The 27,503-nt window shown below is 36.0% G+C and overlaps 1 protein-coding gene across 2 annotated transcripts in view; it reads right to left on the reverse strand.

The window, feature by feature from the left end:
* Positions 1–1,040: 1,040 nt before the first annotated feature.
* The window catches only part of MAP3K1 (mitogen-activated protein kinase kinase kinase 1), an 80,839-nt gene continuing 54,376 nt past the window's right edge, over positions 1,041–27,503 (reverse strand). For both annotated transcript variants that reach the window (XM_031003502.3, XM_063700739.1), the window contains exons 7-20: positions 25,191–25,312; positions 24,499–24,580; positions 24,209–24,392; positions 21,908–22,186; positions 18,110–18,231; positions 16,407–16,498; positions 15,936–16,125; positions 14,348–15,629; positions 13,535–13,687; positions 12,391–12,553; positions 11,159–11,290; positions 9,703–9,845; positions 8,866–8,997; positions 1,041–3,649 (exon numbers count right to left, since the gene is read on the reverse strand). In XM_031003502.3, coding sequence (XP_030859362.1) covers positions 3,500–3,649; positions 8,866–8,997; positions 9,703–9,845; positions 11,159–11,290; positions 12,391–12,553; positions 13,535–13,687; positions 14,348–15,629; positions 15,936–16,125; positions 16,407–16,498; positions 18,110–18,231; positions 21,908–22,186; positions 24,209–24,392; positions 24,499–24,580; positions 25,191–25,312 — 3,226 coding nt within the window. In that variant the 3' untranslated portion in view covers positions 1,041–3,499. The remainder of the gene's footprint in view (positions 3,650–8,865; positions 8,998–9,702; positions 9,846–11,158; positions 11,291–12,390; positions 12,554–13,534; positions 13,688–14,347; positions 15,630–15,935; positions 16,126–16,406; positions 16,499–18,109; positions 18,232–21,907; positions 22,187–24,208; positions 24,393–24,498; positions 24,581–25,190; positions 25,313–27,503) is intronic.

The following is a 27,503-nucleotide window of genomic DNA, read 5'->3' on the forward strand; positions in this document are numbered from 1 at the left end:
TTATGTGTGTATGTAGGTAGGTATATGTATGCGTATTTTGCAAGTGTGTACCGAACTGTGTATATTCATATATACATTCTAGCTCTACCAAGAGAGCCAAGGAGTGGTGACACCTAGTAGAATTGAGCCTATCTAGCACCCAGATGTTGGTTTTAAACATACCATTCTCTATCAAAGGAATCAGGGCTCTTTGGGAAAATGGCTGATTCCAGGGCCAAAGGAGACACTGCGTAAGATGGGGCTGAAAGTATGGAAGTGTTCAAAGAATAATGGTGCTTGCCAAGGATAGAGAAGCTAGCTCTCAGACATTCCCACTGGGCAAATCCGCAACAAGTTGAGCAAATATATGATGATACATGATAAATAAATGGGAGAAGGGAAAGCTCTTCTTTGCAGCAAAATGTTGCAAAGAAAAAGTGAAGGAATTACGTCACCATTTGGCAACCATCAGAGTAATATATTCAGGCAAAAAAGCTAAGAGCAGAGAGTTAAAACTGGGCAAGAAACATCATATTTATGTAGTCTCAAATATCACCCCCAAAGAATACTTCCAATTATAAAGGTGGATTTTAATTATAAAAGGAAAGACTAACTATACAGTGTTACTATCAGTTATCACCAGTGACGGGGCAAACGACCTCTATGCCTCCTGACATGACACACCGAGAGGAGCACAGCATCACCTCTGTGATGTTCCTGCCAAAAGTGCATATTCTGAATCTAATCAAGAAGCAGCACCAGACAAACTCAATTTGAGGGGCTTCTATAAAACATTAATCTGAAATCTTTAAAAAATTAAGGCCATTAAGGTCAAGGAAGAACTAAGGAATGGCCCTGGATTCAATGAGACTGAAGAAACATGACAACTGAGAGCAACCTGTGATCCTGGTTTGGATCCTCTTGCTATAAAGGACATAAATGGGCAGCTGGTGAAACCTGACTGGGGTCTTTGGGTGAAGGGTATACAGAAGTTCTCTGTGGTATTCTTGCAACTTTTATATAAGTATGAAATTATTTCAAAATAAATAAAAGTAACAACATTTGTTCAAAAACTTTTATTTACTATAAAGACAAAAACACCAAAATAGGTACAAATACTATAAAATCGGTTCAATGGGGTAAAAATTTTAATTAAAATATCTCAATATATTTAAAATAACAAAGGATACATTTAAGCCAAATTTTCTTAACCCAGAGATTTTTTTTTTTTTTTGTAACATTTGCTTACACAGTAAGGTGCTAATAGAAGTTAGCCCTTAAGCCCTGGAAATCTTAGGAATCATAGTCACACAGCAAATATAATTTCATTGTGAAAGTGAACTTTGGTAGAAGAAAAATCTATAGGACACCTGAGGTAGTAGAAACTGGAATAAACAGTAGTAGACGTTATTTACAACTTGAGTACCAAATAACATTAAGAACACAAAAATAATTACACAATTTCCAGTCCAGCTTTGATCCAAAGAAAATAAGAATATTACATCACATTTGCATTGAAAACAAAACAAAAAACAAAACACCACAATTACCAGCAAGCTGAGGGAACTGCAAACAAACTCAAACACAATGGATTTTGAAATCTACAGATAGTTTGAGTTTGAAATGTGGTGGGCATGGTGATCTACAAAGTAATACTGATTAGCTGAGGTTCCTCAGTTTATACAGTTTACATTTTTGTCAGACACAGTATTCATCTGACCAATGATCTTCCAGTACATAAAATGGCAAGAGTGCATCCTTTAAAGCTTGCACATGAGAGACTTGGAAACAATCTTATTAGAATTGTGAAAATTCTAAGTAGTCAAAAAAAAAAAAAAAACAAAATAAAAAAGAAAGTCAAGTACAACACATTTAGAGCTACCAAACTTCACATTTCTGTACTATTTTTAACTCTTCAAATATCGCCAATCTTCCAAAACAAAGGAATGTAAAATTTCACTAAGAAACATATTCACATAAAAAACAAACTGCCTTTTAAAAATTATAAGCAATATATCCCTGTAAACTTATCTTGTAACTTATTTTATTTCCAATTTGTGTTGTACATTTTAAATGTACTCTATATATAGCTTATTTAGTTTATCCTGAGTCTTTGAGAATAACCAATTCTATTTCACACTGGCTTCTGAAGAGTTAAAACTAAAATCTCAAAGTTGTATTTAATAGTTAATCAGTACTTGATTTAAAAGACTCACACACACACAAAAAGATTAAAAAGCTACCATTTTCCTTCAGGATTCCATGCATCTGAATTTAACTCCAGACTAAAACCGTTAGGTAACTGTGCAAAATCCAAGGAATTAGTGTATAAATGAAATTCAATTCCATTTTTCTTTCTGAACACATTTTCCAAGTTCAAAGCAAATGTACTGTTTAAAAACATTACTGATTGGTAGTTGAATAATCTTTTAAAAAAATGATCTGCCAGGCCTACTGTAAAGAGATGATGCATGGTAAAAGGAAAATGGCAGCTCTATGTTATTACCAGTAGTGAAGGTGAATGATGGATTGTTACATACAGAGTAAGACTTAAATGTTGTGAAGTTTCCTACAGTTTGACAACCATCTAAAAAATTCAAAATAAATTTTAAGGTAATCTTGATCTTGGTTGTGAGTTGCACCAGAGAGGACAGTTTATTTTTAGTTAACTTGTACTTAACCTGCACAATAAGAGTGGTGACTGACTCAAATGTAGGTAGTACTTTATTGTATTCCAATTTAAAAAAACAAAATTAAGTCTATATTTTAAAAACTCTGACAACAGCAAGATATTTAATGAACTCTACTTCATATCTAGTTCATTTTTTTTTCTGGTTTGAAAAAAAGATCACCTTTCCCTGAATAAACAAAAATGAATGTAAATAAAAATGAAAATACAAAACCATAATTTCCAAAAACGAAATGAATGGGCCAACAGTAAAATGCACAATGAGCCACAATTGCCCTGGTATTTAAGAAAATAAAGGTCAACTGTAGGTCATAAAGAAGTATCAACTTTTAAAAATATATGTATGTATTGCTACTCATAGCATACTCTGACCTAAAAGAGGCAGATACTGATTTTATAGCCAGTGACAAAAAATTTGAACGGAATTGCAGAACCCCCTGCTTGTGATCACTATATGAAATGGAAGAATAATTGAAATATTAAAATAGATCCTGAGCCCCTCAGCCGCTAATATTGCTGAAAAAGTGCTCCAAAAAATAAAATTATGCTTCTGCAATTTAGTCATGCAAACTTCATTGTTTTCCTGTTCACCTAGGGCCAGTTCTTTGAAAGGCACGGTTTACAGTTTCTGCACTAGTTGTGGGCTTTTGCATACTGAGCTTAGGTACAGATCATGATTTGTCAATCACATACTTAGGTAAGGGTTCCCCACGGGCCTTGTTCATAGCTGTTCAGTGGCATCATGGCCAGTAGAATATCAATGTGGTTCCCCACAAGTTTTTTTCTCTTGTTGAGCATCCTGTTTCTATTGTAGTTGATCTGCATAATTGGCTACCATGTAGTACGAAAGACTGGATGCTTCAGTAGCTCTCTTGATGGAGGTCTGTCCTGAGGTTGAAGTTCTAAACAACGAAGAGCCACATCTCGTAAACCAGGAGACAAATGTGAAGGGATCGATGGAGCAGTAGTTGCACTAGCAATCTGTGGAGAAAAGGCCAGAGTGTTGAAGCTTTGCACAACTGTAACTTCTGATACAGAAACACATGTGCATAGACCTCATAACCCTTACATTTACATCCTGAACAGAGAGGAACTGAAGCAGAAGTGGGAGGATTTTCTGCTATCAAAAAGTCTATGAAAAAATTCATCCACTGGATGGGAGGTTTTCTCTAACAACCTTTCAAATTTTAGGATTTTAGGATTTGATCAAATATATCCTATTCCTTATTATTTACATCAACAAGGCTAAGTACATCAAAATGTTCAGGTAGATAAAGTATTCACTCAAATGAATTCTGCTGTCCTCATATTCAGTCTCCGAGATGGTTTGTTCTTACTGCACGTTTTCTATTTCTTCAGCATACAGAGCTATTTAGATGAAGAAAGACTAAAACTGAAGAGTCAATTTAATACATAGAAAACACAACTGCATTGTTTTTTTCCTTCCGTGTTGGACAAATTCTGATTCTTAGTATCAAATACACTATGAAGAATAACTTTTTTATAAAAAAATTGTTAAGTCTGAATACCTTCTTTTTTTAAAAAAGAAATTTTATTTGGTCTTATTTGTAGTTTTTCTAAAAAATTCAAAATCTGATAATTATTTTTAAATTGTGATACACTCTTTACATTCTAAAATTTGTGCTGCAATAACCATATTTTAATTTCAAGTCATATATAAAAAAAAGTATTAGTTTTCTAACAAACAATTTTTGAGCACCCATTATGAATCAGAGCTGACTCCAGGCAGAGATAGTGTCTTTCTTGCATATCTGCCTATTTGTGGTATCAATTTTCTTCTTCTTGAAATGCATTCCTAAAAATAATATTTTTCAGTGAGTGTCTGCTGAAGGTAAACTTCCACAATTCTCATGTGTCTGAAAATATCTCTATTTCATTCTTATTTTTTGATGATCATTTAGCTAGCTATGAAATCCTAGGTTAACTGTTATTTTATTTCAATCACTAGAAGGTACAATTTGTCTTTCGAATTCTCTTGTTGCTGCTGTATTCTGTTATCTATATAACTGTTATCAATTTTTTTTCTTGTAATTTGTCTTTTCTCTTTGGTTACTTCTTGTCTTTAGCATTCTTCAGTTTCATTAAGCTGATAAGCAACTTCAGCAAAGTCTCAGGATACAAAATCAATGTGCAAAAATCACAAGCATTCTTATACACCAATAACAGACAAACAGCCAAATCATGAGTGAACTCCCATTCACAACTGCTTCAAAGAGAATAAAATACCTAGGAATCCAACTTACAAGGGATGTGAAAGACCTCTTCAAGAACTACAAACCAGTGCTCAACGAAATAAAAGAGGACACAAACAAATGGAAGAACATTCCATGCTCATGGATAGGAAGAATCGATATCATGAAAATGGCCATACTGCCCAAGGTAATTCATAGATTGAATGCCGTCCCCATCAAGCTACCAATGACTTTCTTCACAGAATTGGAAAAAACTACTTAAGTTCATATGGAACCAAAAAAGAGCCCACATTGCCAAGTCAATCCTAAGCCAAAAGAACAAAGCTGGAGGCATCATGCTACCTGACTTCAAACTATACTACAAGGCTACAGTAACCAAACCAGCATGGTACTGGTGCCAAAACAGACATATAGACCAATGGAACAGAATACGGCCCTCAGAAATAATCCCACACATCTACAACCATCTGATCTTTGACAAACCTGACAAAAACAAGAAATGGGGAAAGGATTCCCTATTTAAGAAATGGTGCTGGGAAAACTGGCTAGCCATATGTAGAAAGCTGAAACTGGATCCCTTCCTTACACCTTATATAAAAATTAATTCAAGATGGATTAAAGACTTAAATGTTAGACCTAAAACCATAAAAACCCTAGAAGAAAACCTAGGCAATACCATTCAGGACATAGGCATGGGCAAGGACTTCATGTCTAAAACACTAAAAGCAATGGCAACAAAAGCCAAAATTGACAAATAGGATCTAATTAAACTAAAGCGCTTCTGCACAGCAAAAGAAACTACCATCAGAGTGAACAGTCAACCTACAGAATGGGAGAAAATTTTTGCAATCTACTCATCTGACAAAGGGCTAATATCAAGTCTGAATACTTTAAACTCACCTATCCACTCCTAATCACAAGAAAACTCTCTTTTCCCCACCCCAGTAATTTCATAAATGCTTTGGGTTAAAAAATGCAAAGTAATATAAAGAAAAATCCTCTAAGGTCTGTGATCCTATATCATGATATACTCAGCTGATATATACACATCTTACACACCACAAAAAGGAAAAATACAAAACAAAAAAAGTCCCTCTTCTTTTCCCCAAATGTAACTTACTGATGATTTGTGTGTGTGTGTGTGTGGGGGGGGGGTGTGTGTGTGGGTGTGTGTGTGTGTGGGTGTGTGTGTGTGTCTGTGTGTGTTTTGTGGAGGAAAAAAGGCCAATATATTCACAGACTTAAGATTTTCTAAAATGTCTACAAAAGAGAAAACTTAATTTAGAGACAGGGTCTCTCTCTCACTGTCACCCAGGCTGAAGTGCAGTGGTGTGAACATGGCTCACTGCAGCTTTGACCTCCTGGGCTCAAGCGATCCTCCCACCTCAACCTCCTGAGTACCTTGGAGCACAGGTGCGTGCCACTATGCCCAGCTAATTTTTTTTTTTTTTTTGGTAGAGATGGGGTCTTGCTATGCCCAGGCTGCTCTCCAACTCCTTGGTTCAAGTTTTGTTCTTGCCTCAGCCTCCCAAAGTGCTGGGATTACAGGCATGAGCCACTGTGCTTGGCCAGGATCACTTTATATACCTTGCTCTTTTCACTTATTAATGTATCTTGTAGCACTTTGTAAATCAACACCAACAGCTTTATACTCGTTTAATTTCTGTATAGTGTGGATAATTTAATTACTTTCTTGAGTAGAGTGAATAATCCTGAACTTGGCACTTGGTACTTCTGGAGGTAATCTTGAGTAAATTCCTAACAATGGGCATAGCTGAGTCAAAGAATAAGTGCATTAAAAATTCTGGCAGATATTGCCAAATCACTCTCTAAAAAAACATGCTACGGCAATTTATACTACCATAAACAGGGTATGGAAGTGTTTGAGAAAGCTTTGGGGTGCTTCCAAAAAACTCAAAGTATTTACTCCAAGTTAAGGAAACTGAAAATGTTACAGTACAATTCTCTTTAAACTCTACCTAGGAAGGAGAATGCAATGAAATCTGTTAAAATATGAACTGTGCCAATTTGAAAATTATTTACAATTGTTTCCTGGGTCTCACCAAAACTCTTAATTTAAAATAACATCAAACTTTCAAATTGATCCTAGCCATGAGTATTTATTGAGCAACTTCTGTATAAGACTCTGGGAAGAAAAAAATGAATCAGACATGAATGGACCTCAAGGAGAATTAGTTTGAAAAAGGAGGCAAGATAGGAACATAACTAGCAAACAAGAAACAAAGTGTCAGAAACAAGTATGTACTAAAATGCTATGAGAATCTGGAATGAGTAAAAAGGGGGTGCCCAAGCAGAAGCACAAAATGGGGGCCTTAAAGAGAATAAGAATTTGAACCACGTAGAGAACAGACATGGGACGTCTGAAAGAATAGAGGAAATGAGGTGATAATACGAAACAGGTATTGTCAGAGAGGTGACTGAGGAGGTTAGATAATAAGTGTGGGGAGCACTGGAGGAGGTTACGGCAGGTGGAGCTGACTGTGTGGGCTGAGTGCTTGACTAAGGCCTAGGTGTAATTTTGTTTATCTTCATACTAATCCCACAAAGTACATGCTTCATGGGGTTCTTGCACCAATTTTACGTATGAGAAAATGGAGGGTAGACACAAAAAATAATTTTCCTATGATTACATGGCCATTAAGGGGTAGAGCCAGAGTTTAAAACTAGGTCAGTGTGACTCCAAAGCCCATGATTTCAACCATCACATCTACTGAAAAGCTAAGAATCTCAACCATTACCTATTCTATGGTGGAAAATGAGAGAATGGATTTGTGAGTTATAAAAAGGTAGGAAAGGTAGACAGGACTGAACTGACTTGGGTGTGAATTTTTAAAATATACAAAATAGTAAATTAGGCCAGGTGTGGTGGCTCACGCCTGTAATCCCAGTACTTTGGGAGGCTGAGGTGGGCTTGAGGTCAGGAGTTCGAGACCAGCCTGGCCAATATGGTGAAACTCCATCTCTACTAAAAATACAAAAATTAGCTGGGCATGGTGGCGCGTGCCTGTAGTCTCAGCTAACTGGGAGGCTGAGGCAGGAGAACTGCCTGAAGCTGGGAAATGGAGGCTATAGTGAGCTGAGATCGTGCCATTGCACTCCAGCCTGGGCACTGCAGCGAGACTCTGTCTCAAAAACAAAAACAAAAACAAAAAACAAACGAACAAAAGAAAATGGTAAATTAGATTTTAAGATTTTTGAATTATGTAAAATGCATGAATTTCACATTTTTAAAGTGATGGATGGATATATATACACACATACATATACACATAAACACACTACATATTTCTTCTAGGAGCAGTGTTTTAGTATTTGCTAATTCAATATTTGTAGCAACTTAACAGAGCATAACTACCTCAAATAACAAGAAGTGACTATGTATGTCACTAACATTGACAACACCATTGACAATATCAACTCCTGGAAATACACACATACACAGATGCTCTTCAACTTACGCTGAGGTTATGTCGTGATAAACCCCTTTTAAGTTGATATTTTTTTAAGTTGAAAATGCAGTTAATACACCTAACCTACCAAACATTATAGCTTAGTCTGGCCTACCTTGAATGTGCTTATAATACCTACATTAGCCAACTGTTCAGCAAAATCATCTGACAACACAGTCCACTATAGAGTATTGGTTGTTCACTCTCGTGATTGTGTGGCTGACTGGGAGCTGTGACTCGCTGCCACTGCCTGGCATCATCAGAGTGTATCATAGTACATACTGCTAGCTCAGAAAAAAATCAAAATTCAAAGTATGGTTTTTACCAAATTTGTATTGCTTTTGCACCATCTTAAAGTAAAAAACTTGTATATCAAATCCTCTCTGAATAAATATACAGACTATTTATTTACCTTCATGCTAGATTGTTAGGGAGAACCCATCAAAATTTGCCTCCTGCCAAATTCTGCTGTACTCCTTTTAGCACAAAGAAGTAATTTTTATCTCACAATTACCTTAAATATCAAAGCAAGATGATTGGAGTGTTTTTCTGCATTCCATGGTGGTTTTGCACAAGCCATTTCTATAATAGCACAGCCAACACTCCATACATCACAGCTCCTTCCATACTGTTGACCTCTTAGTACCTAAAATAAATCAGAGTTAATTTGGAAATAGGACTCATTTGAAAAAGAGAAGGCCATTTTGTAGTTATAGATTCTACTTTCTTACTTTAGGGAGAAAACTGGTACAAACAGCAATTCTGTGGACTACCTAATATCTAATTTATTTCATTAATGAGCTTAATTTTCTAGGTAGCACAAAAATATTTTGGAGAATTGTGAGATTCTGAAGCAGAGTCCCATCACAGAATTTTGCTCTTAGCAAACTATGTGGCAAGAGGACAACAGATCATTACTACATATGAACATGAAGAATTATGAACACGACAGAAGAGGCTGAGTCAGAAGAACAATGCTTAAACTCCTTCCACTACAGACAGGACCTGCCTCTGTACGCTCATCTCCTTTTAGAATAGAGAGAGGATATTTTTAAAAATTTGTTATGTGCACTTTGAGTTTATTACAAAACAACTGCTATAAATTACCCCAAAATTCTTTATTAGTAACAGCCGTTAAGCAAATCTATTAAAACCTATTTTTTGAATATTGCCAAGGCAAAGAAAGGTCGAGAATAAGGGTCTGAAACATATTATTAAAACCGTATTTTAAGGGCCATGGACTTCTAGTTGGTAAGTACATACTGGATACCACTGCAAGATAATTTAGTATAATGCTGTTACACAGAGTTCCAAAATATTTTCTGTCATCACACTCAAAGATGCTTCTCACCTCAGGTGCCATAAATGCAATTGTCCCCAGTAATTGTCCCTGAAACTCTCCTGCACCAGTTCCTTTTGATGCCAACCTGGCTGCAGCTCCAAAATCTGCAATTCTTAGTCTCTGACCAGTGCTGTCAATTAGCAAATTGGCACCTGTCAACAAACACAGCAAATGACCTTGTATGTTAAAAACAAAAATAAGGACAGATAAAAGCCCAGTACAATACTAATGAACTAGGACAATGACAAAAGAAAGAAGTGAACTACATGCCAGAGGTGCAAACAGTTATTCTCTTTTCCTTCCACTTCATTCTTGCTAAAGGCACACAGCTCTCTCTAGCGTACGCTAAATTTGTAATTAGAGCTTAATTTAAAAAGTTATAAAATTACTTCAACACATTATGTCAAATACTAGCTAAAAAGACTAATGACAGAAAACCAAATTTGCTCTTGAGAAAAATAAACTGAGGCCAGGTACGGTGGCTCACGCCTGTAATCTCAGCACTGTGGGAGGCTGAGGCAAGTGGGTCGCTTGAGCCCAGGAGTTCAAGACCAGCCTGGGGGCAACATGGCAAAACCCCATCTCTACAAAAAATATAAAAAATTAGCCAGGCATGGTGGTGCACACCTGTTGTCCTAGCTACTTGGGAGGCTGAGGTGGGAGGATCACTTGAGCCCAGGAAATGAGTTACAGTGTGCCAAGTTTGCAACACTACACTCCAGCCTGAGTGACAGAGAACCTGTCTCCAAAAAAAAGAAAAGGATAAGAAAAATAATGGGACCTACAAAGGATTTGAAGGAATTTTTCTTAAAAGAAGTTGATGATATCCCAATATCCCAATTATTCTAAATAAAACCAGGAAAAGGAACTTTCTGGGAGTCAGCATATCATGAGGCCAAGACAGGGAATCTGGAGACCTGTGTTGTATACTTTCTGCCATTAACTAGCAATAAAACTGTAGAAAAGGCACAGCCTCTCTTGTATTCAATGTACTTTTCTATTAAACGAGGAAGGCAGATTAAATGACCCCTAAGGCTCATTTCAGTTCTAATATTCTGAATTACTCAGAGAAAAAATCCCACAGTTAGAAACTATCAACAAAGGTCCATTTTTTTTTTCTTCTTTGAGACAGAGTCTCGCTCTGTCACCCAGGCTAGAGTGCAGTGGTGTAATCTCAGCTCACTTCAACCTCTGCCTTCTGGGTTCAAGCGATTCTCCTGTCTCAGCCTCCCAAATAGCCAGGATTACAGGCATGCGCCACCTTACCCTGTTAATTTTTGTATTTTTAGTAGAGACGGGGTTTCACCATGTTGGCCAGGCTGGTCTCGAGCTCCTGACCTCAAGTGATCCACCTGCCTTCACCTGCCAAAGTACTGGGATTACAGGTGTGAGCCACTGTGCCTGGCCCCAAATTTTAAAATTAATTTTTTTATTGTCACTAGATAATAATTAGAAGAATTCTCACCTTTGACATCTCTGTGAATGATTTGGTTTTCATGGAGATACGAAAGGCCACGGAGTAACTGTTCAGTGTAGTTAATAACTACTGATTCTTTGAAGGCTCCATATTTACTCAGCAAATGAGCCACCGATCCCCCTATAAGACAATAGAAATAATTATCATAAACTTAAGACAGAATTAAAAGTATTTATTACACTTTGGTTTCTAAAGTTTTCACTGCATGAACTCACATTCACATCTGAAACAGAAGAAAAACATTTCAAAACTAACATATTCCTGTACCATCTCAAAAACCTACTAATTAGGAGACATTTTCACAGAACCCACAGGGAACCAGTTTATTGGAGAGTCAAGATTTCAGAAAGCTGTAAAAGTTAACAATTTCGGATTAAACTATTTCTGAAACGTACAATTCAATTCTCTGTCTTCTCAAAACACACAAAACAACTTTATTAATGACTAAAGTAAACAATGTTAACATATTATGTAGTAAAAGGTGGAAAGAATGGGAGGAGGAACAGAAAACCCAGAGTTAGGCGTCATATTCTACCATTTACTAGCTCTGACCTGGAACATGTCTCAAATTTAGTCGCTTTTAAAAGTGTTTATAGTAGTCAACCTATCTACTGTAGTGTAAATCTTTATTAAGACCAACAACAGATAACGTACATAAGAACTGACTGGTAAAGAGAAATGCACTCTTAAATACACACACAAATCTAAGAAGTTAAACCAAACAATCTGTTCATCACATCAGGTCATTAATTTTATTGTATACATTGTATAATACAAAATAAAACTCAGTCTTCATTTATTTCAGCAGATGACAAGGTTCAACTTTATGCTTCAGTGCTAGTTTACTTGTAGTAAGTTTTCAAGTTATATGTTAATTTTGTTTGTATATTGTTATGTTAAAACACTTCCTCATCTGTCCAATTTATCATGGCTACCTGGAAATATATATATCTTATACATATCAAGTATTAAAAACAACGCTACACAATCATTTAAAAACACACTGGAAAAATTTAAAAGGTAGAGGTAGTCAATATTTCATTTATAGTAAATGAAATACAAAACGAAGTATTTGTGGTTCATACTAATATATTGGGGTGATTTGTTTTTAGAAACCCAAACTATTTGATAAAAATAAATTTTAATTAAACCGGTTTTTCCTAAATTGCAGAAAGTTAAATCCACGTACTACTATTTTGTAATTTAAAACATTAATATACCTGCCATCCATTCAATGAAGAGATTGTAATTGCTCTTCTCACACGTGGCTCCCAACATCCTAATGATGTTTGGATGATTCAGATGGCTCATCATTCTTATCTCTTCTCTTAGTGCTTCTACTACTTCTTCTTGCTCAGAAGATGTGTTTCTGACATAAGTCACCTGTTTCAAATAAACACGTTCACAAAGTTTTGCATATTTTCACTAGCAATCTGATCTAAAATGAACAAATGCAAACTAGCATTTTATTAGCAGCAGATGGCATTTATGCTTATGGATGCAATGTACTTTAAACAAACCCAAGTCAAACTCTTTTAAACACTAAGAATCTAGCTTAAGCAGCAGTAAACATCAGAAAAATGACAAAAATATTGGGATATAGTCAATATTCCAATAGTCTCAGAGTAAAGATGAGAAAAGCCCAAATATGGGAGAAGAATCAACATGATTTAAAAATGAAAGTTTGATAATTTTCCTATCCTGATTAAGTATGCTCGTTATAATAAAAAGTAAACCACTGAAACCCCAAGATGGCACTGCACAAGTACACTGTTGAAAGAAGTACCTGAAAACCACCTCTACTACCTACGAAAAGCAAAACCAAAAAACCTTTGTAAGGCCCATCTTGATACTGTAGTCTTACAATAATCATACTTCAACTTTTATTTTTTTTTTGAGACAGTCTTGCCCTGTCGCTCAGGCTGGAGTACAGTGGTGCGATCTCGGCTCACTGCAACCTCTACCTCCTGAGATCAAGCAATTCTTCTGTCTCAGCCTCCTGAGTAGCTGGGACTACAGGTGCCTACCACCCTGCCCAGCCAATTTTTGTATTTTTAGTAGAGGTAGGGTTTCACCATGCTGGCCAGGCTGGTCTTGAACTGCTGGCCTCAAATGATCCAACCACCTTGGCCTCCCAAAGTGCTGGGATTACAGGTGTGAGCCACCACGCATGGCCTCAACTTTTAACAATAACAGAATTCATGATGTTTCTGGTGCTTTAGAAACATCTACTTTGAAACGTAAGTTTCTCAAAGTTTAAAGAACTAAAGTATACACATGTGGACATATCCTTTATTCTTTTTACTGAACATGCTTCATTTTGTGATTTGAGTCACTTCATTTATATGCTCACTAGATATTTACCTGTTTAACAGCCATTAAAGTTCCAGTTCCCACATCTTGAGCCTGATAACAAGAAGAAAATGCTCCAAGGCCTATCTGTTGACCTTTCAGCCATTCAGTGTCTTCTCTATACGGTTGTTTTGCTTTGGTATGTCCTGGTAGAGTCTCTGGTGTCTACATATTAAACGAAAGCAATCTTTTTACCGTTAAAGGAGTAAGATTTTGTGAAATTAGTCTGCAAGATATTATTCTTATTCAGTCTGGCTTCCCAAACCACCTATAAATGTGACCTCTGAATGGAAGGTATTTGTGACCGACAGCAAATGCAAAAGTGATCACCATTATACAATTAACAGGAAGTGCCCATAGGCAAGAATTATTGCTGTTTAAACAGTACAAACATTATTGTTGTGTAAGTAATAATTTTATGTGGAAAACTCTGCTTCTGAATGTTAGAAGCAGCATTTCTGAATTAGGTTTATTTTAGTATGGTCCAAGGAAGCTCTCTGTGAGAGAGTGTCTTGCTCTGTCATTCAGGCTAGAGTGCAATGGTGTAATCACAGCTCACTGCAGCCTCAAACTCCCAGGTTCAAGTGACCCTCCCCACCTCAGCTTCCTGAGTAGCTGGGACCCCAGGTGTACACTATCATGCCTGGCCAATTTTTAAAAGTTTTTGTAGAGACAGGGTCTTGCTTTGTTGACCAGGCTAGTTTCGAACTCCTGTGCTCAAGCAATCCTTCGGCCTCAGCCTCCCAAAGTGCTGGAATTCCAGGTATGAGTCACTGTGCCCAGCCCCAAGTAAGTTTTCTAACCTCTTAAAGAATCTATACTTACATCCTGTTGAATAATGATGATATCTTCTCCATTTTCAACCTGCAGCTGAGGAACTATGGGGAGGGCATCCTGAGACGCTGACATTGCCATGGCAATTGCTAAAGCTTCTTCTTCTTCAGCTTCCATCTTCTCTTTGCACTTTTGATTATGATTCACATCATCTTTGTAGGTATCATCATTTTCAGCCTTTTCAGGAGACAGGACAGCAACTTCTGACTTAAAAGTTACTGTTGTATCACTTGAAGGCATAGATGCTTCAAGAAGGTCCTCAATACTGGAGTTGAGCTCTGTATTGACATCTAATCTGCATTTCTCCTCCACTGGGGTGAACACTGTCTCGTCACTGGGTATAACAGCATTACTACTATTGCTGCTACAGCCAAAGCTGTCATCACATTTGGAACTACTGTTCAGATCAAGTGTCATGCTATTTTTTGAGGGATCTCCCTGTTTACTTGTATTACCTGGGGTAGGTCGAGATGGCTTTGGCCTGTGTATGTTACTGGAGGGCAAGGGTCTCGACTGAGTAAAGACTGGGGAAAGTTTATCTGAGTCTTTGTTTTCAGGACAGTTTCTGTGGAATTGTAGAGAAAACTTGCGCTGTGTTTGAGGAGATGCAGAAGGTATTCTGCAGGGAATGAATCCCTGAAGTCTATGCTTAGAGACATCTGTTGCAGTGCCAGCTGGTACAGATGGGGTCGAAGAAGAAGGGGTTGACAAGGCTGGAAACATTAATTGGGAATGATGAGATAAAGGAGAGGAGTTCAAACACTGACTGTGGGGTCTGCCTTTTGTTTGAACCATTGGCTTTGGTTGCTCTGTTGTTGTTGAACTAGAAGGTCCTACTGAAATGCTGGCCAGTCTCTCAGAAATGTCCTCTGAACTGGCACTCAATTTTGTAGCACATAATCCTTTTCCAGTTTTCTCTAAATGGATTGTGCACTCAGGGGTACTGTTCTCTGTGGTTTCCAGATAGTTGTTGGGAATAGATGCCTGCAAGAAGCTGTCCTGTTGACCATCCAAAGTGTCTTCTACGCCCAACTGGATGGCTTCGGCAATTTCCACCTCATCTGCAATAGCCATCAAACGGCGACGCATCCTGGTGAAGTGAGTGGAACTGGAAACACTCAGCATTTCTAACAGTTTTGAAAACACATGGGGTACTGTAGTAACCATTCTTGCAGAACTCAAGTAGATCCTTCTGGAAAGTTTGCCAACCATTGAGTGGGAATTATCAATGGACTGCAAAGCAAAGGTTAAGAGGGACAGCAGCTTCTTATACCTGAAAGAAAAAAACATTCATTACCATATAAGTTCCAATTACTGAAAAATACATGAAAACTTAAAAAATGGTAGTAATTTACAGCATGTATACTTCAAAAACCATTTCAGCATAAAGTATCTATAAATTTTTAATTAAAGAGCCCAGACTTTGGGTTTTCATATGTCAATCAAATATTAAGGTATCAGCAACCTATTCATGCTCTGTATTTTCTGAGTCTTTCAAAAATCTAAAATGTGTCATTCTTGAGGAGGGTGTAGGGAGGGTAGGAAGATACAAGTAATACATTTTCAGAAGAAAAATTACCTGATTTCAACAGGCTCAGCTTGTGAAACATCAGTACTGACAATATGAGGATAAAATTCAGCAGGAAATTCCAACAACAGTCTATCTATAAGACAAAGGCGGCCAAGAAGTTCTTGCCAATTGTTTGATTCAGTTTGGTTTCCAAGAATACAATTTAAGACATAATCAACACCACCAATACCAATGGATCCTACAAAAAGGAAAGTAAAAATAAATGATTAAAAAATAGTGATATTAAAATCTAAAACAAGACATGATTAAATGGTGCAAGGCCAACAAAAATATTCTGAACTATTTTAAAGAATTTCTCTCTCAGAGTAATTCACATTTCTAACTGTAACAATTTTGAAGTAATTTATAAAATTACTTCAAAATCCTGTAAACTGCCTCATGAGAGATTATGAGATTAGACAAGGCTGCTCAGGAACATGATAAAATATGCTATATTCATTTTAAGTGAAAAGTTATTACCAGCTTTTAGTATTTCTCTGCCAATTGCCAACTCTCCTGCTTGGCCTTTGCACAGTTCCAACAGTGTTGATATGGACAGCTGACTTGTGCGGCTAAAAGCAAAGGAAAAGCAACATCAATCCCGGATCTTGGCTAAAATACTATACAGTATTAGAGGAGTAATGTAATGCCTTGTGAAAAAGTGGAGAAATAATGTTTTCAGGAGTGTTTACTTTTCCACCACTAAAATCACATTAACAATGTCACCATAAGTAGTAATATTCATTTATGAGGTCTAATTTCGTAAATTTAACATATCCCCTATGTTAAGCACAGAATTTTCAACAATGGCTCTTTGCAAGTATTGATTTAAATACCAAATCAGATAAAAGTCTTATATTTTGTTAAAAGAAAAAACAAGGACCTTGATATTTTGATTTCTGAACTTTCACTAAGAAGCTCTTGAATTAAAAACAAAACCTTCCTATCCAAAAACCCTCCATTTCCTTACATAGCCAAAATGAGGTCTGAATATTATAAAATCTCTCTACAGTATTTCTTATGTTCAGTCATTCAGGTGACCAGGTAAACAACCTAAGTTTAGAGTTTCAAAAAGTGAGCAGCATGACAAATACCATGAGAACCCTGAATTCTCAGAAATATACCTATTCTAATATTTAAAAATGACATTTTTCCTATGCATTTTGCAAATTACTTGTTAATTTGCAATATTTTACAGATATACAATGTTTTCTCTAAGCAACAAGGAAACATCCAATATTTTCAATCTATAGAGAAAACAACAGAGGCAAAAGACAGACTTCATGATATGAGAAATTCGTTAAAGGTAGGTACCTAATTTTTGAGATCCTGTGCAAACTAAGTCATTATGACTTGCAGAGGAAGAGAAAGGCTGTACTGAGAGAGTTCTAAATGGGTGAAATGGAAGAGGCAACAGAAGGGAGATTCAACACTTCTTGCTAACCAAGATCTGCTGGGATAGAAAGAAATAGGAACTACCAAATAACTGTTCACAGTAGCTGTGATTATTAAATGAAAATTGATCTTTTCCTCCTATTTTATGGAAGGGGAAAATAAAAGAGAACCACTGGTCTGAAAAAAGCATGGCTTGTACTCATCTTTACTGTCATTGTACCTCAATTCTCTACTTCATATTTTTCTTTCCAGTTAGGGTTATTCTTGTTCCCTGTCAATTTTTAAGGATATTGCAGGAATACATAAAATCTAAAAATTTTTTGACAAAACTGTCATAAGTAGAGTAAAATTCCACTACACTGAAAATGAGATGGATTTGTTAATTTTTTATCCTGATAATAAGGCATATGCAGGTGTAATGATCTTACTGGTTCCTATCCTGTGTAACCCATACTCTAATATGAGATTATAACTTACAGATATAAATGTCAACTACTGTTCTTATCGACTGGTCTTCAGATTATGAATGTTACTAAAGAGAGTAAATCACAATACAATAATGTGGAGATCCATGCAGTCTGTTTGCCTGGCTTTTACCTGCCAGTAGTTCTTTCCGCCAGTCCTTAAGAGCTTTAAGTACTGCATTTTCATTTTAAATTTCACATTAAAAGACAATGTTCAAAGACTCATTTAATAAAATGTATCAGATATTCACACTAGGTGTGAGGCTTGCTGTGAGGCACTTTTAAGACAAGAGGGTTTGAAGTGGTTCATCAATAAAGCCTTACCTATTGGCATCTGCACATTTGACTAGGATGGTGTCTACAACTGGCTGCAGAAGTCTCTGAAGTTTGATTCTTTCCGCTAAACTGTGGCAAGGAGTATATACCAGCATGGCTCTCAATGTTTTCTAAGGAAAAAAATCTGAAGGTCAGTTTATGTACACTTAAAAAGCATCAGAGATAATGGCCTAATTTGAGACAATTTGAGCAATAAAATAAGTAGACAGGAATGGATTATAACCCATAGAATAAAATAAGAATTCCATGCTTCTGTAATAATACAACTAACTAACGAAATAAATGAATGGGGCAGGAAGGAATTTTCTGAGCTCTTTTCTCTGCAATTTTTAAAAGTCTGAATTCATTTCAAGATGAAAAGTTAAAAAAAATTATTTTAAAAAAGAAAATGAGAACAGGGGCCAACCTGAAAGAGCTCCCAATGGTCAAGGCTGGAATAATTAGAGCAACAAAACAAATGATGGTAGTATTGGGTTGCAACCCACAGAACAAAATGAATACCCAGGAGCCTACACCAATACAAATTAAAAATTGAATAGGTATATAAATGGAGAAGCTCTTCTTTATAGAATAATTCCAATTAATTAATGTAGAAGGAATGAGGAAAATAGAAAATCACCACTAGAACACCATTTTTTTAAATTATACTTTAGTTGTGGGGTACATGTGCAGAACACGCAGGTTTGTTACACAGGTACACACATGCCATGGTGGTTTGCTGCATCCATCGACCTGTCATCTACATTAGGTATTTCTCGTAATGCTATCCCTCCCCTACCTCCCGACCCCCGACAGACTCCGGTGTGTGATGCTCCCCTCCCTGTGCCCAAGAGAGCACCATTTTTAATGGTGTAGTAATAACTGCTATAGGCAAGATCCACAAATGCTTTTAAAATCAGTGGACAAAATTTTGAGGTGAAATAGGGTATTTGCATAATCTCAAAGTAACTCTCACAAGATATTTAGGAATATTAACTTTACAGCAGGGAAACTTGGTAGACATTACCTTAACTGACAGCATCACCAATAATAAAAGCCATGGGCATATGTACCCACTGATATGATGCACTAAGAAAGGCCTTTCACCTCTGTGGCATTCTTGTGAAAAATACGTAACTTCCATCTAATCATGAGAAAACATCAGATAAACCCAAATTGAGGGATATTCTACAAAATAACTGGCCAGTAAACTTTGAAAGTATCTGTCAAGGTCATTGAAAACTAGGAAAGGCTGAGGAACTGTCATGGATGAGAAGACATTAAGGGGACATGGTGACTAAATGCACTGTGGGATCCTGGATTGGATCCTGGAACAGAAAAAAGACAACAGCAGAAAAACTGGTGAAATCTGAATAAAGTCTGCAGTTTAGCTATGAAGGGCACTGTTGGGCAACTGAAGAGATTTGAGTATGAACTTTATAGTACAAAACAGTATTGTGATTAATGTTAATGTGCTGACTGTATATGGAAGAATAAATGGAATTATGTATTTGGTTTTAAGAGACACATATTTAAGTGTCATGATGCCTGCAAAAAACTCTCAAATGGCTCAGCAAAAAAAAAAAAAAAAAAAAATTATATATGCAGAGGGAGGGAGAGGAAAAAAAGGAAGAGACAGAGGAAGGGGAGATAAGAGAAAGGGAAAGGGTGAGCTTTAACAGCAGGAGCCATTTCTGCCTCATGGAGCCTGGTATCCTTTATACAATCTTTGTGCTCTAGGAACTCATAAGCTAGTTGGGAAACAGTCTGAACTTAAGAAGAAACAACCACAACAGTAAGGCAGTTACGGTGTGTACAAAAAGAGTAACACAGCAAAGGCTTTGCAGAAAAGGAACTAGCAAAAAGAGGATTTTATTTAGTCAAGTATGCCTGAAGGTTTGTGTTGGAAAATACTAAGTAAGAGGCAAAATATTGGGCCAACTGGTCTTTATTCTATAGTATGCTGGTCCCTCCAGATGCTACATGAAAAAACAGGGTGTAGCAAAATAACTCTGGGAAACAATGCATTCTATCCTTTGATCCTTTAGGTTCACAATGTACATTAGGTTACTGAAGGATCCTAGAAGCCTTTCAGTCAACAGACCTAGTTAACCTTGTGTAATCCAGTGTTCACCAATCTTAACTGAATACGGGATTCTTTCTTCAGGGAACTTTTCACAACCCTGCCAAACTTCCACAGAATATGCTTTAGGAATGTCAAAGAAACAGAAACCTCTAAAGGTTTCTAAATGATTTGGGGGATAATCCAAGTTGTGTTTAAGAAATAATGATAACTATTACATAATATTAAATGTTCTTACAATGTGCCAGGCATATGGTTGAAAGTTTCTACATAATCTAATTTCAAATCTAAGAGTTATTTTCATTATTTTATGGGTGAGAAAACTGAAGTTTATTTAAGAGAGGTTAAGTAACCTTCGTAAAGCCATCGTGCTAGTAAAAGGGAGAACCAGAATTTGAATCCAGGTCTGTCTCTATGATCTTGATCATGTGTTCAGATTGCCTAGGCTAGTCCAACTTTAACCAGCACATTATGCAAGCATTGTGGTTGGAATGATAAATTATGAGATCACTCAATTGTGACTCCAAACTCATGTTCGTAACTGTCATGCTGTATTACCTGTCAAGATGATTCATTAGGCCCAATCGGTAGAGGATGCATTAGAAAAAGACTGAGGGAGGAAGCCTACAGACTGCTCATGAATTTTAAAAACAGACTAGATAAGAATTAAAGTAGTGATTCTGAATTGGGGGCAGTTTTGACCACTGGAGACATCTGGCAATGCCTGGAGACATTCTTGGTTGTCATAACTGGGGGCATGATCGGGTGGGGGTGGGTTTGCTCCTGGTATCTAATGGGTAGAGGCCAGGGATGCTGCCACAGTACACACAGGACAACATCCCTGGCCCTCCCCCCACCCTCCAACAAATAATTATCTAACAAATGTTAATAGTACTGCGGTTGAGAAGCCCTAAAGAGACATATACGCAGAATGGAGAAAGTCCAGCTAGTCTCCTAAATCACCTCCTTGCCACTCTATTCCACCCATGAAAGAACTTTTAACAGGCTAAACTGGAAAACAACTCAATGATCTATGTCATGGAACCCTTTTCTTTGAAAAGGCTTTTGAATCTCCACATGACAATGTTTATTAAAAATCAATCAAAATGTTTATTAAAAACATATCTTCCTTAATATCTGATAAATTTTTAAAAAAATCAGAATAACGTTGATGACTCTGCCATCTCAAAAAGCATTTTTAATTTGGTCATGTATAAGGTATCTGCTCAGAAAAATGTACAGATATGAACAGCAAGACATTAAAAAAATCTTTAAAAATTAGCAAGCTTGTCTAGCTCACCCTATTTGTTGTTGTTCTGTTTTGTTTTGTTTTAGGCTTTAGCAGCCTGAAGCCATGGTTTTTAGTCTGTCTCTAGTGGTAAGTGGAAAAGGAGGATGAGGAAGGAGCTTTACTGGGCCCAAACAGAAACAGAAACTAAGAAACCATGACTATATTCTCTCCCTTGGATACCCCTGCAAAGCCTTTAAAACAATGAAACTAAACAGTAAAACAGTTATATAAGAAACCTTGGACATCATAAAAATCAGTAAAATTCAAATAAACAAAAGAAAAGCTGTAATTTCCTGGAATTATGGAATAAAAATAAAATTTGGATTTTCCAAAATTAGGTAAAGTAGCTTTATTGTATCTTAAAAACACTATCTACAAACCATCAAAAAACCCCAAACCCATAATGATATGATTATGGAATAAAGCTACTTACTAAAGCAGCAACGTACACTTTGTAGACAGGGTCAGCACAGACCATTGACAGAACGCTGCAGCATGCCTCCACCACATCTCCTGAGATACTGGTCTGGGAAGACCCACTGGTGGCTCCCCCACTCGGGCTGCTTCCACTGCTGCCCCCAGAATTTCCAGTGCTCTCCCCATTTGCCAACAGCAGGGCCCCACTGACATCATGGGAAAGACGCCTGAGGGCCATCTCTCTCACATTCCAGTTTCTAGAAAATAAGCAGCCAACGAGTTCCATTCCAAACACCTGTATCAAACACACACGATGAATTCAATGTAAAGAAAAGCTTATGGACCCAGAGTATTTTGAGTTTAGCATCATTTTTGATTACTACGTAAAAACTGGACATTTCTGAAATCTTTACCATCCTTCACAACTTCAAATATATCCAGCCAGTTAAGCATCATCAGGAAGAATTTTATACTCAAGTTTAACTGGTAATTATCCAAAGTCATTAATATTTATTAGCTCAGGTAAAATTAATAATAAGCTCCATTAAGTCACTAGATGGCTATAGATACATTCTATGCCTCTATTGTCCCACATGCTTACCAAAACGCCAAAAAACTGTGAAAACCTCAACTCTGTATTCATATTAAGGTAGTTTAAAGAGAAAAACTGGAGCAAGATTAAGAAAACAAACAAACAAACAAACAAATCAAAAAAGGCACCAGGAGAAGGTTTCAAGAGATATAGAGTATTTCTCTTACAGACAAGAGCAATAAGCAAAACACATTTAATTTGTTTTTGTCTGTATAAAAAGGTTTAAAAAACTAGACAAAACAGGTAGGACTGTAAAACGAACGGAGTGGACAAATCAAACAAATGAAGAAAAAATTCTTGTGTTCGAGTAAGCAAAGGATAATTGTAGATGTAGAATTATAGTATATGCTGTTATTGTCATCAATACCATGCCCCAAAAGCCAGAGTCCCTACAGTGAGTAAAGGGTGAATGGTCTTGACATTATGGGCCAATTAGCTAAAAGTAAGCTTAATACCTAAGATAATTCATTATGTGAAAAATGTCTAAATATTAAAGATGAATAAACACAATTTTTGGAAAAACATCATAACATACTTATTTACACGTTTTGTTATAAAGGGATATTATGGGAGAATGAACCAACTAGAATATAGTGAGCTTCTGGTACTGTTAAGTAGTGTACCACTACCTATGTTTTAACTGTCTTACCTAACATGCTTAATAAAAAGCTAGGAATGTAGAGCCTAGTCTGACCTAAAAAGCTTAGGCAAAACAAACTAGACCATATGCTTGAAAGAATGAACTCTAACAGCTCAGAATCAACTTGAGAGTTCTTTGATGGGTCATGAAAGGGCAGGTGAGGGCCTATGTTCATTAATAGTTCATTAAATTTCATTAATGAACTAGGTACAAGAATGTGTTTAATATTTTTGCAGATTTTATTAGATTCATAAATGGGTTGCTAATATGCTAAGAGAATTCCAAAGCTGCAGGACTGTAATGGTCACAAAAGAAAAATGTAACAAATCCTAATGATATATAAGCTCAATGTGTTAATGCACCTGTTCACAAATTTAATTCAACAGAATTTGACAGATTATTGAAAATAATTATTTTACTTTATTATTGTCTACTGGAGACCCGTCTGGTTTTAGATCCTACATTTAAAAAATAATAGACTGAGCATTCAACAATCAAGAAAATCATTACAAACCAACTGACAAAAAAGCCCTGCTTACTGAGGATGAAAAAACATTCAATCAGAAGAGATGGTAAAGGGATGGGAAACTGTTCTTACAAATAAAAATGATGAACTCAAGGTAACCATCACACATTTTTTTCTTATTCATCTCCTCTGCAATTATTAAGCACCCATTGTATGCCATTAGGATATGAAAAGAGAAATTAATTTTAAATGGCAGCAAATAAGAAACATGATAAAAATTCTTGGCAGGCATGGGGATTAAACATTGGGAAAAGTTAGCATTGAAGGGTTCTGGTTTCTATCCTTCTATCCTTGAATAACCCCGTATGTCCGTTAGTTCAGGAAGAGATGTTTCTAGATATGTGAAGTGAAATCACAAGAAGTTCTGAAGTTGAAGCTGTACAATAAGCAGTATAGTATTAATACCAAAAGTAACATTAAAATTTCCAGTGGAATAAAGGTCATGATGGAGGCAAGTAAAAGTGTTTTTTTAAATTATAAACAACTGAGGGAAGGAGACAAATACATTAATTGATCTATAAATATTTCTTTGAGAAATGAAAAACAAAGAACTACTTACCTGAATCCATGGCTCAGCTAAATCTTTGTAAGCAGGAGGGATTTGCTGAGTTCCATAATGAGTAAGGTTAAAATTGCTCTCTTGATTCCTTCTTTGTGATCCAGCCAAAGGCTGCTGCTGTATGGTTTGCTGCTGTGCAGCTCTGAGGGAAGAAGGGGAATCCACAGGACTGGACAACTCGTGGCTAAAATGAAAAATAACAAAACTTGCTTTAAAAAAATTAAGACTTAAACCACACTTTGAGAAATTTTTAAAAATTAAACATATCCGTATCATTTCAAAATTATTACCTGTAGAAATCATGAGATCTCCACTTAGATCTACAAAGGGGACATATTAAAGGTTCTCTATTTCTTCTACACTCTTCTGCCCCTGAAAAATTACAGCAACAAAATCTTACAAAAATGTAAATGCTTAACATTATTATTATTTCATAACTGTTTATAATTATAGAATTTATATAGAAGGAACTTCAAAAATAATCTAATTAAATGTTTATCTGAAAGCAAGTAAACACAGCAGGTTAAATGATTTTGATTTGCAAATGCTATTTTATTAATTCTGATAACATGTACTCTGCTTACTATTTTTCAAAACATTCTGCCCTGTTTGACTACCAGGTAAAGTCCTTCCAAACCTTACTTTGATGCTAGCCCTTTCCGTAATGCCTGCCCAGGTCTTCTTCCACCTCCTTCCCTTCATGTATACCTTCCAGATTGAAATTGTTTCTAATTCTGTGCACTTCTTCCATTATCACATATGTCACACACACTTTATTGCATTTCTTTGCTCACACAGGTCATCTCCTAAAGATCCTACATTCCTATTTGTTGAAAACTTTTCACATAGGACTTAGGACTTAGATATACTTTTTTTATTCTCTCACCAATTTCCCCTCAAGCCATGTTACACTCTTAAATAACGTAGTTAGCTCAGAGAGCAACTGTGTTGAGTAAGCATAGGGAGAAAAAGAGCCACATACAAATTGACATGCAGTGGTGGTGCAGCTTGTTCCTGCAGCCGTCTTCACAAACTGTAAGACTTTCTTCATCAAGCATGCCCAACAAGCAAATAGGACACATCTGTTCCTCTTCATCCTTTATGCTATAGAAAAGGGGAAGAAAAAGTATTAAGCATAAAAGAATATAAAGTAGAACGGATATGCTAAAAACACTTTCTGCTTGCTTAGAATATAAATACATTAGAAATTCTTGTTTAAGAGCATCTTATATAACTAAGAGATACATATTTATGCTATTAATATACAGTAATTTAAAATCAGATTAACACACGAGTACTTATAGATTGTAGGTGTGAGTTAACTTTCTTTGCTATGAAAACAATTCAATACACAGACTGCAATCTTAGAAAGAAACATTTGTATCCCCCAAATTCTGCTACTTTACCTTTTGAATAGACCAACAGGTTTGACTATGTATAAAAATACACTACATGGTACCAGTTTCAAGATTTTAAGTACTGGCAGACCTTAGAGCTCAAAGATTCCACATCCTAAATTTAAATGCCTATTTCAGAAATTTCTGGTGGCAGTATGAACTGATCCAACTTTCCTAGAAATGAATCTAGGAACACATCACATTTTAAGTGTACACAATCTTTCACCTAGACTTCTAGGAATATATCATAAGAAAATAAAAAGATAAATATATAGAGATATATGTATGAAAATGTCCACTGCAATATTATTTAGAATAATGAAAAGAAATCAAAACAACCAAATGAATGCCAAAAAGAGGCTAAACAAATTATGGCAAACCCAGACACCTTGAAGCCTTTAAAACGGAACAGAGAGATCCATAAATGAGGTCAAAATAAAACTACCATGTATAGGATGATTCCATTTATGGCAAAATCGCAACATGATGGTTAATTATATTGCATATACTTGAGTATTTCTAACATACAAAGTACTTTTAAAAATCAGTTAGAAAAATACTAATAAATAGTACAATGGACAAAGGAAATAAAATAGATTGGTAACATCTGGCCCTGATAATGGCACAGAAAACCAGGTTCTCATATAGACTGCTGGTAGGAGTAAAAACTAAAATCTCTGGAAGGAAATTTTGTTAGTATTTCTTAAAATACTACATGGTATATATTCATGACCTAAAAATCCTATTTTCTAGGATGTCATCGCTACATATTTTAAGCATGTAAACCAAAAAGTGGAGGTGTACTTAATGTACATTAATTAAGACAATGGCTAAATATATTATGGTGTACCAACATAATCTTATACAGCTATGAAAAGAAAAAAGTATGTAATTTGGTGATGATGTGGAAAAATATTCTTGATATATAAAGTAAAAGTAAAAGAAAATTGCACACCAGAACATATGGCATGACTTCGTATTTGTTTAAAAACAGAAAGAAAGTTGAGAGAAACATGGATGGGGGAACGTGCGTGCATGTGTTTGCTGAAGTACGAAGTGTGCAAAGAAGAGTTTCATTCCTTGATTTATGTAATTTTTAAAAGTTGTATTAAATAGTTAACAGTAGTTATTTTGTGTGCAGCCAGGCTAAAGAGGGCTTTAGTTTTCTATTTCATAAATGTTTTTATTTAAACCTTCATGATGTGAGGGATGGCTTTTAAAATCAATAGCCGTATTTCCATTATAATATAAAGACAAGGCTCTGGGATGTTAAATAAGTTGCCTCAAATCATAAAATCAGTTTGTGGCAGATCTATCATTACACTTTTATCTGAGAAGAATATGCCATAAACTTACAACATCTATAAGTTTCAGAGTCTGCTAAGCTAGGCCCAATATTGCACTTCTACTATCTTAAACTATTAGGTTGGTGTAAAAGTAATTGCGGTTTTTGCCATTACTTCTAATTTTTTTAATTCTAATTTTGCCATTAGAAGTAATGGCAAAAACAGCAACTACTTTTCCCTGAAAAACAGATCTGAGTAACTACCAGCAAAATAACCAGCTCCCCAAATGCACAAAAAGCTTTCCAAAAAGCTAGTCAAACAAGTCAGCAAAGTCATAATGCGTGATTCCTATGATGAAGGCACACTTACTAGTCTGTCCCTCCTGATGTACCTGCCCATCTCTTTTCCTAATTATGGAGCTACTTAGGATGGGGAAAAACTGTCAAGATTATGCATGCATTAGTAACAAAGAATTAACAGCAGCATTACAGAAATGATGTATACAACTACCTATAATAAAAATATTCATGGCAAAAATAATCCAAGGTCAACTAACCCTTCAAATAATTACACCAAAATTAAGCTTATTCATAGGGGAAAATAAAGTTTCAC

This window comes from Gorilla gorilla, chromosome 19 (assembly GCF_029281585.2).
Source record: "Gorilla gorilla gorilla isolate KB3781 chromosome 19, NHGRI_mGorGor1-v2.1_pri, whole genome shotgun sequence".
Classification (NCBI taxonomy): Eukaryota; Metazoa; Chordata; class Mammalia; order Primates; family Hominidae; genus Gorilla; species Gorilla gorilla.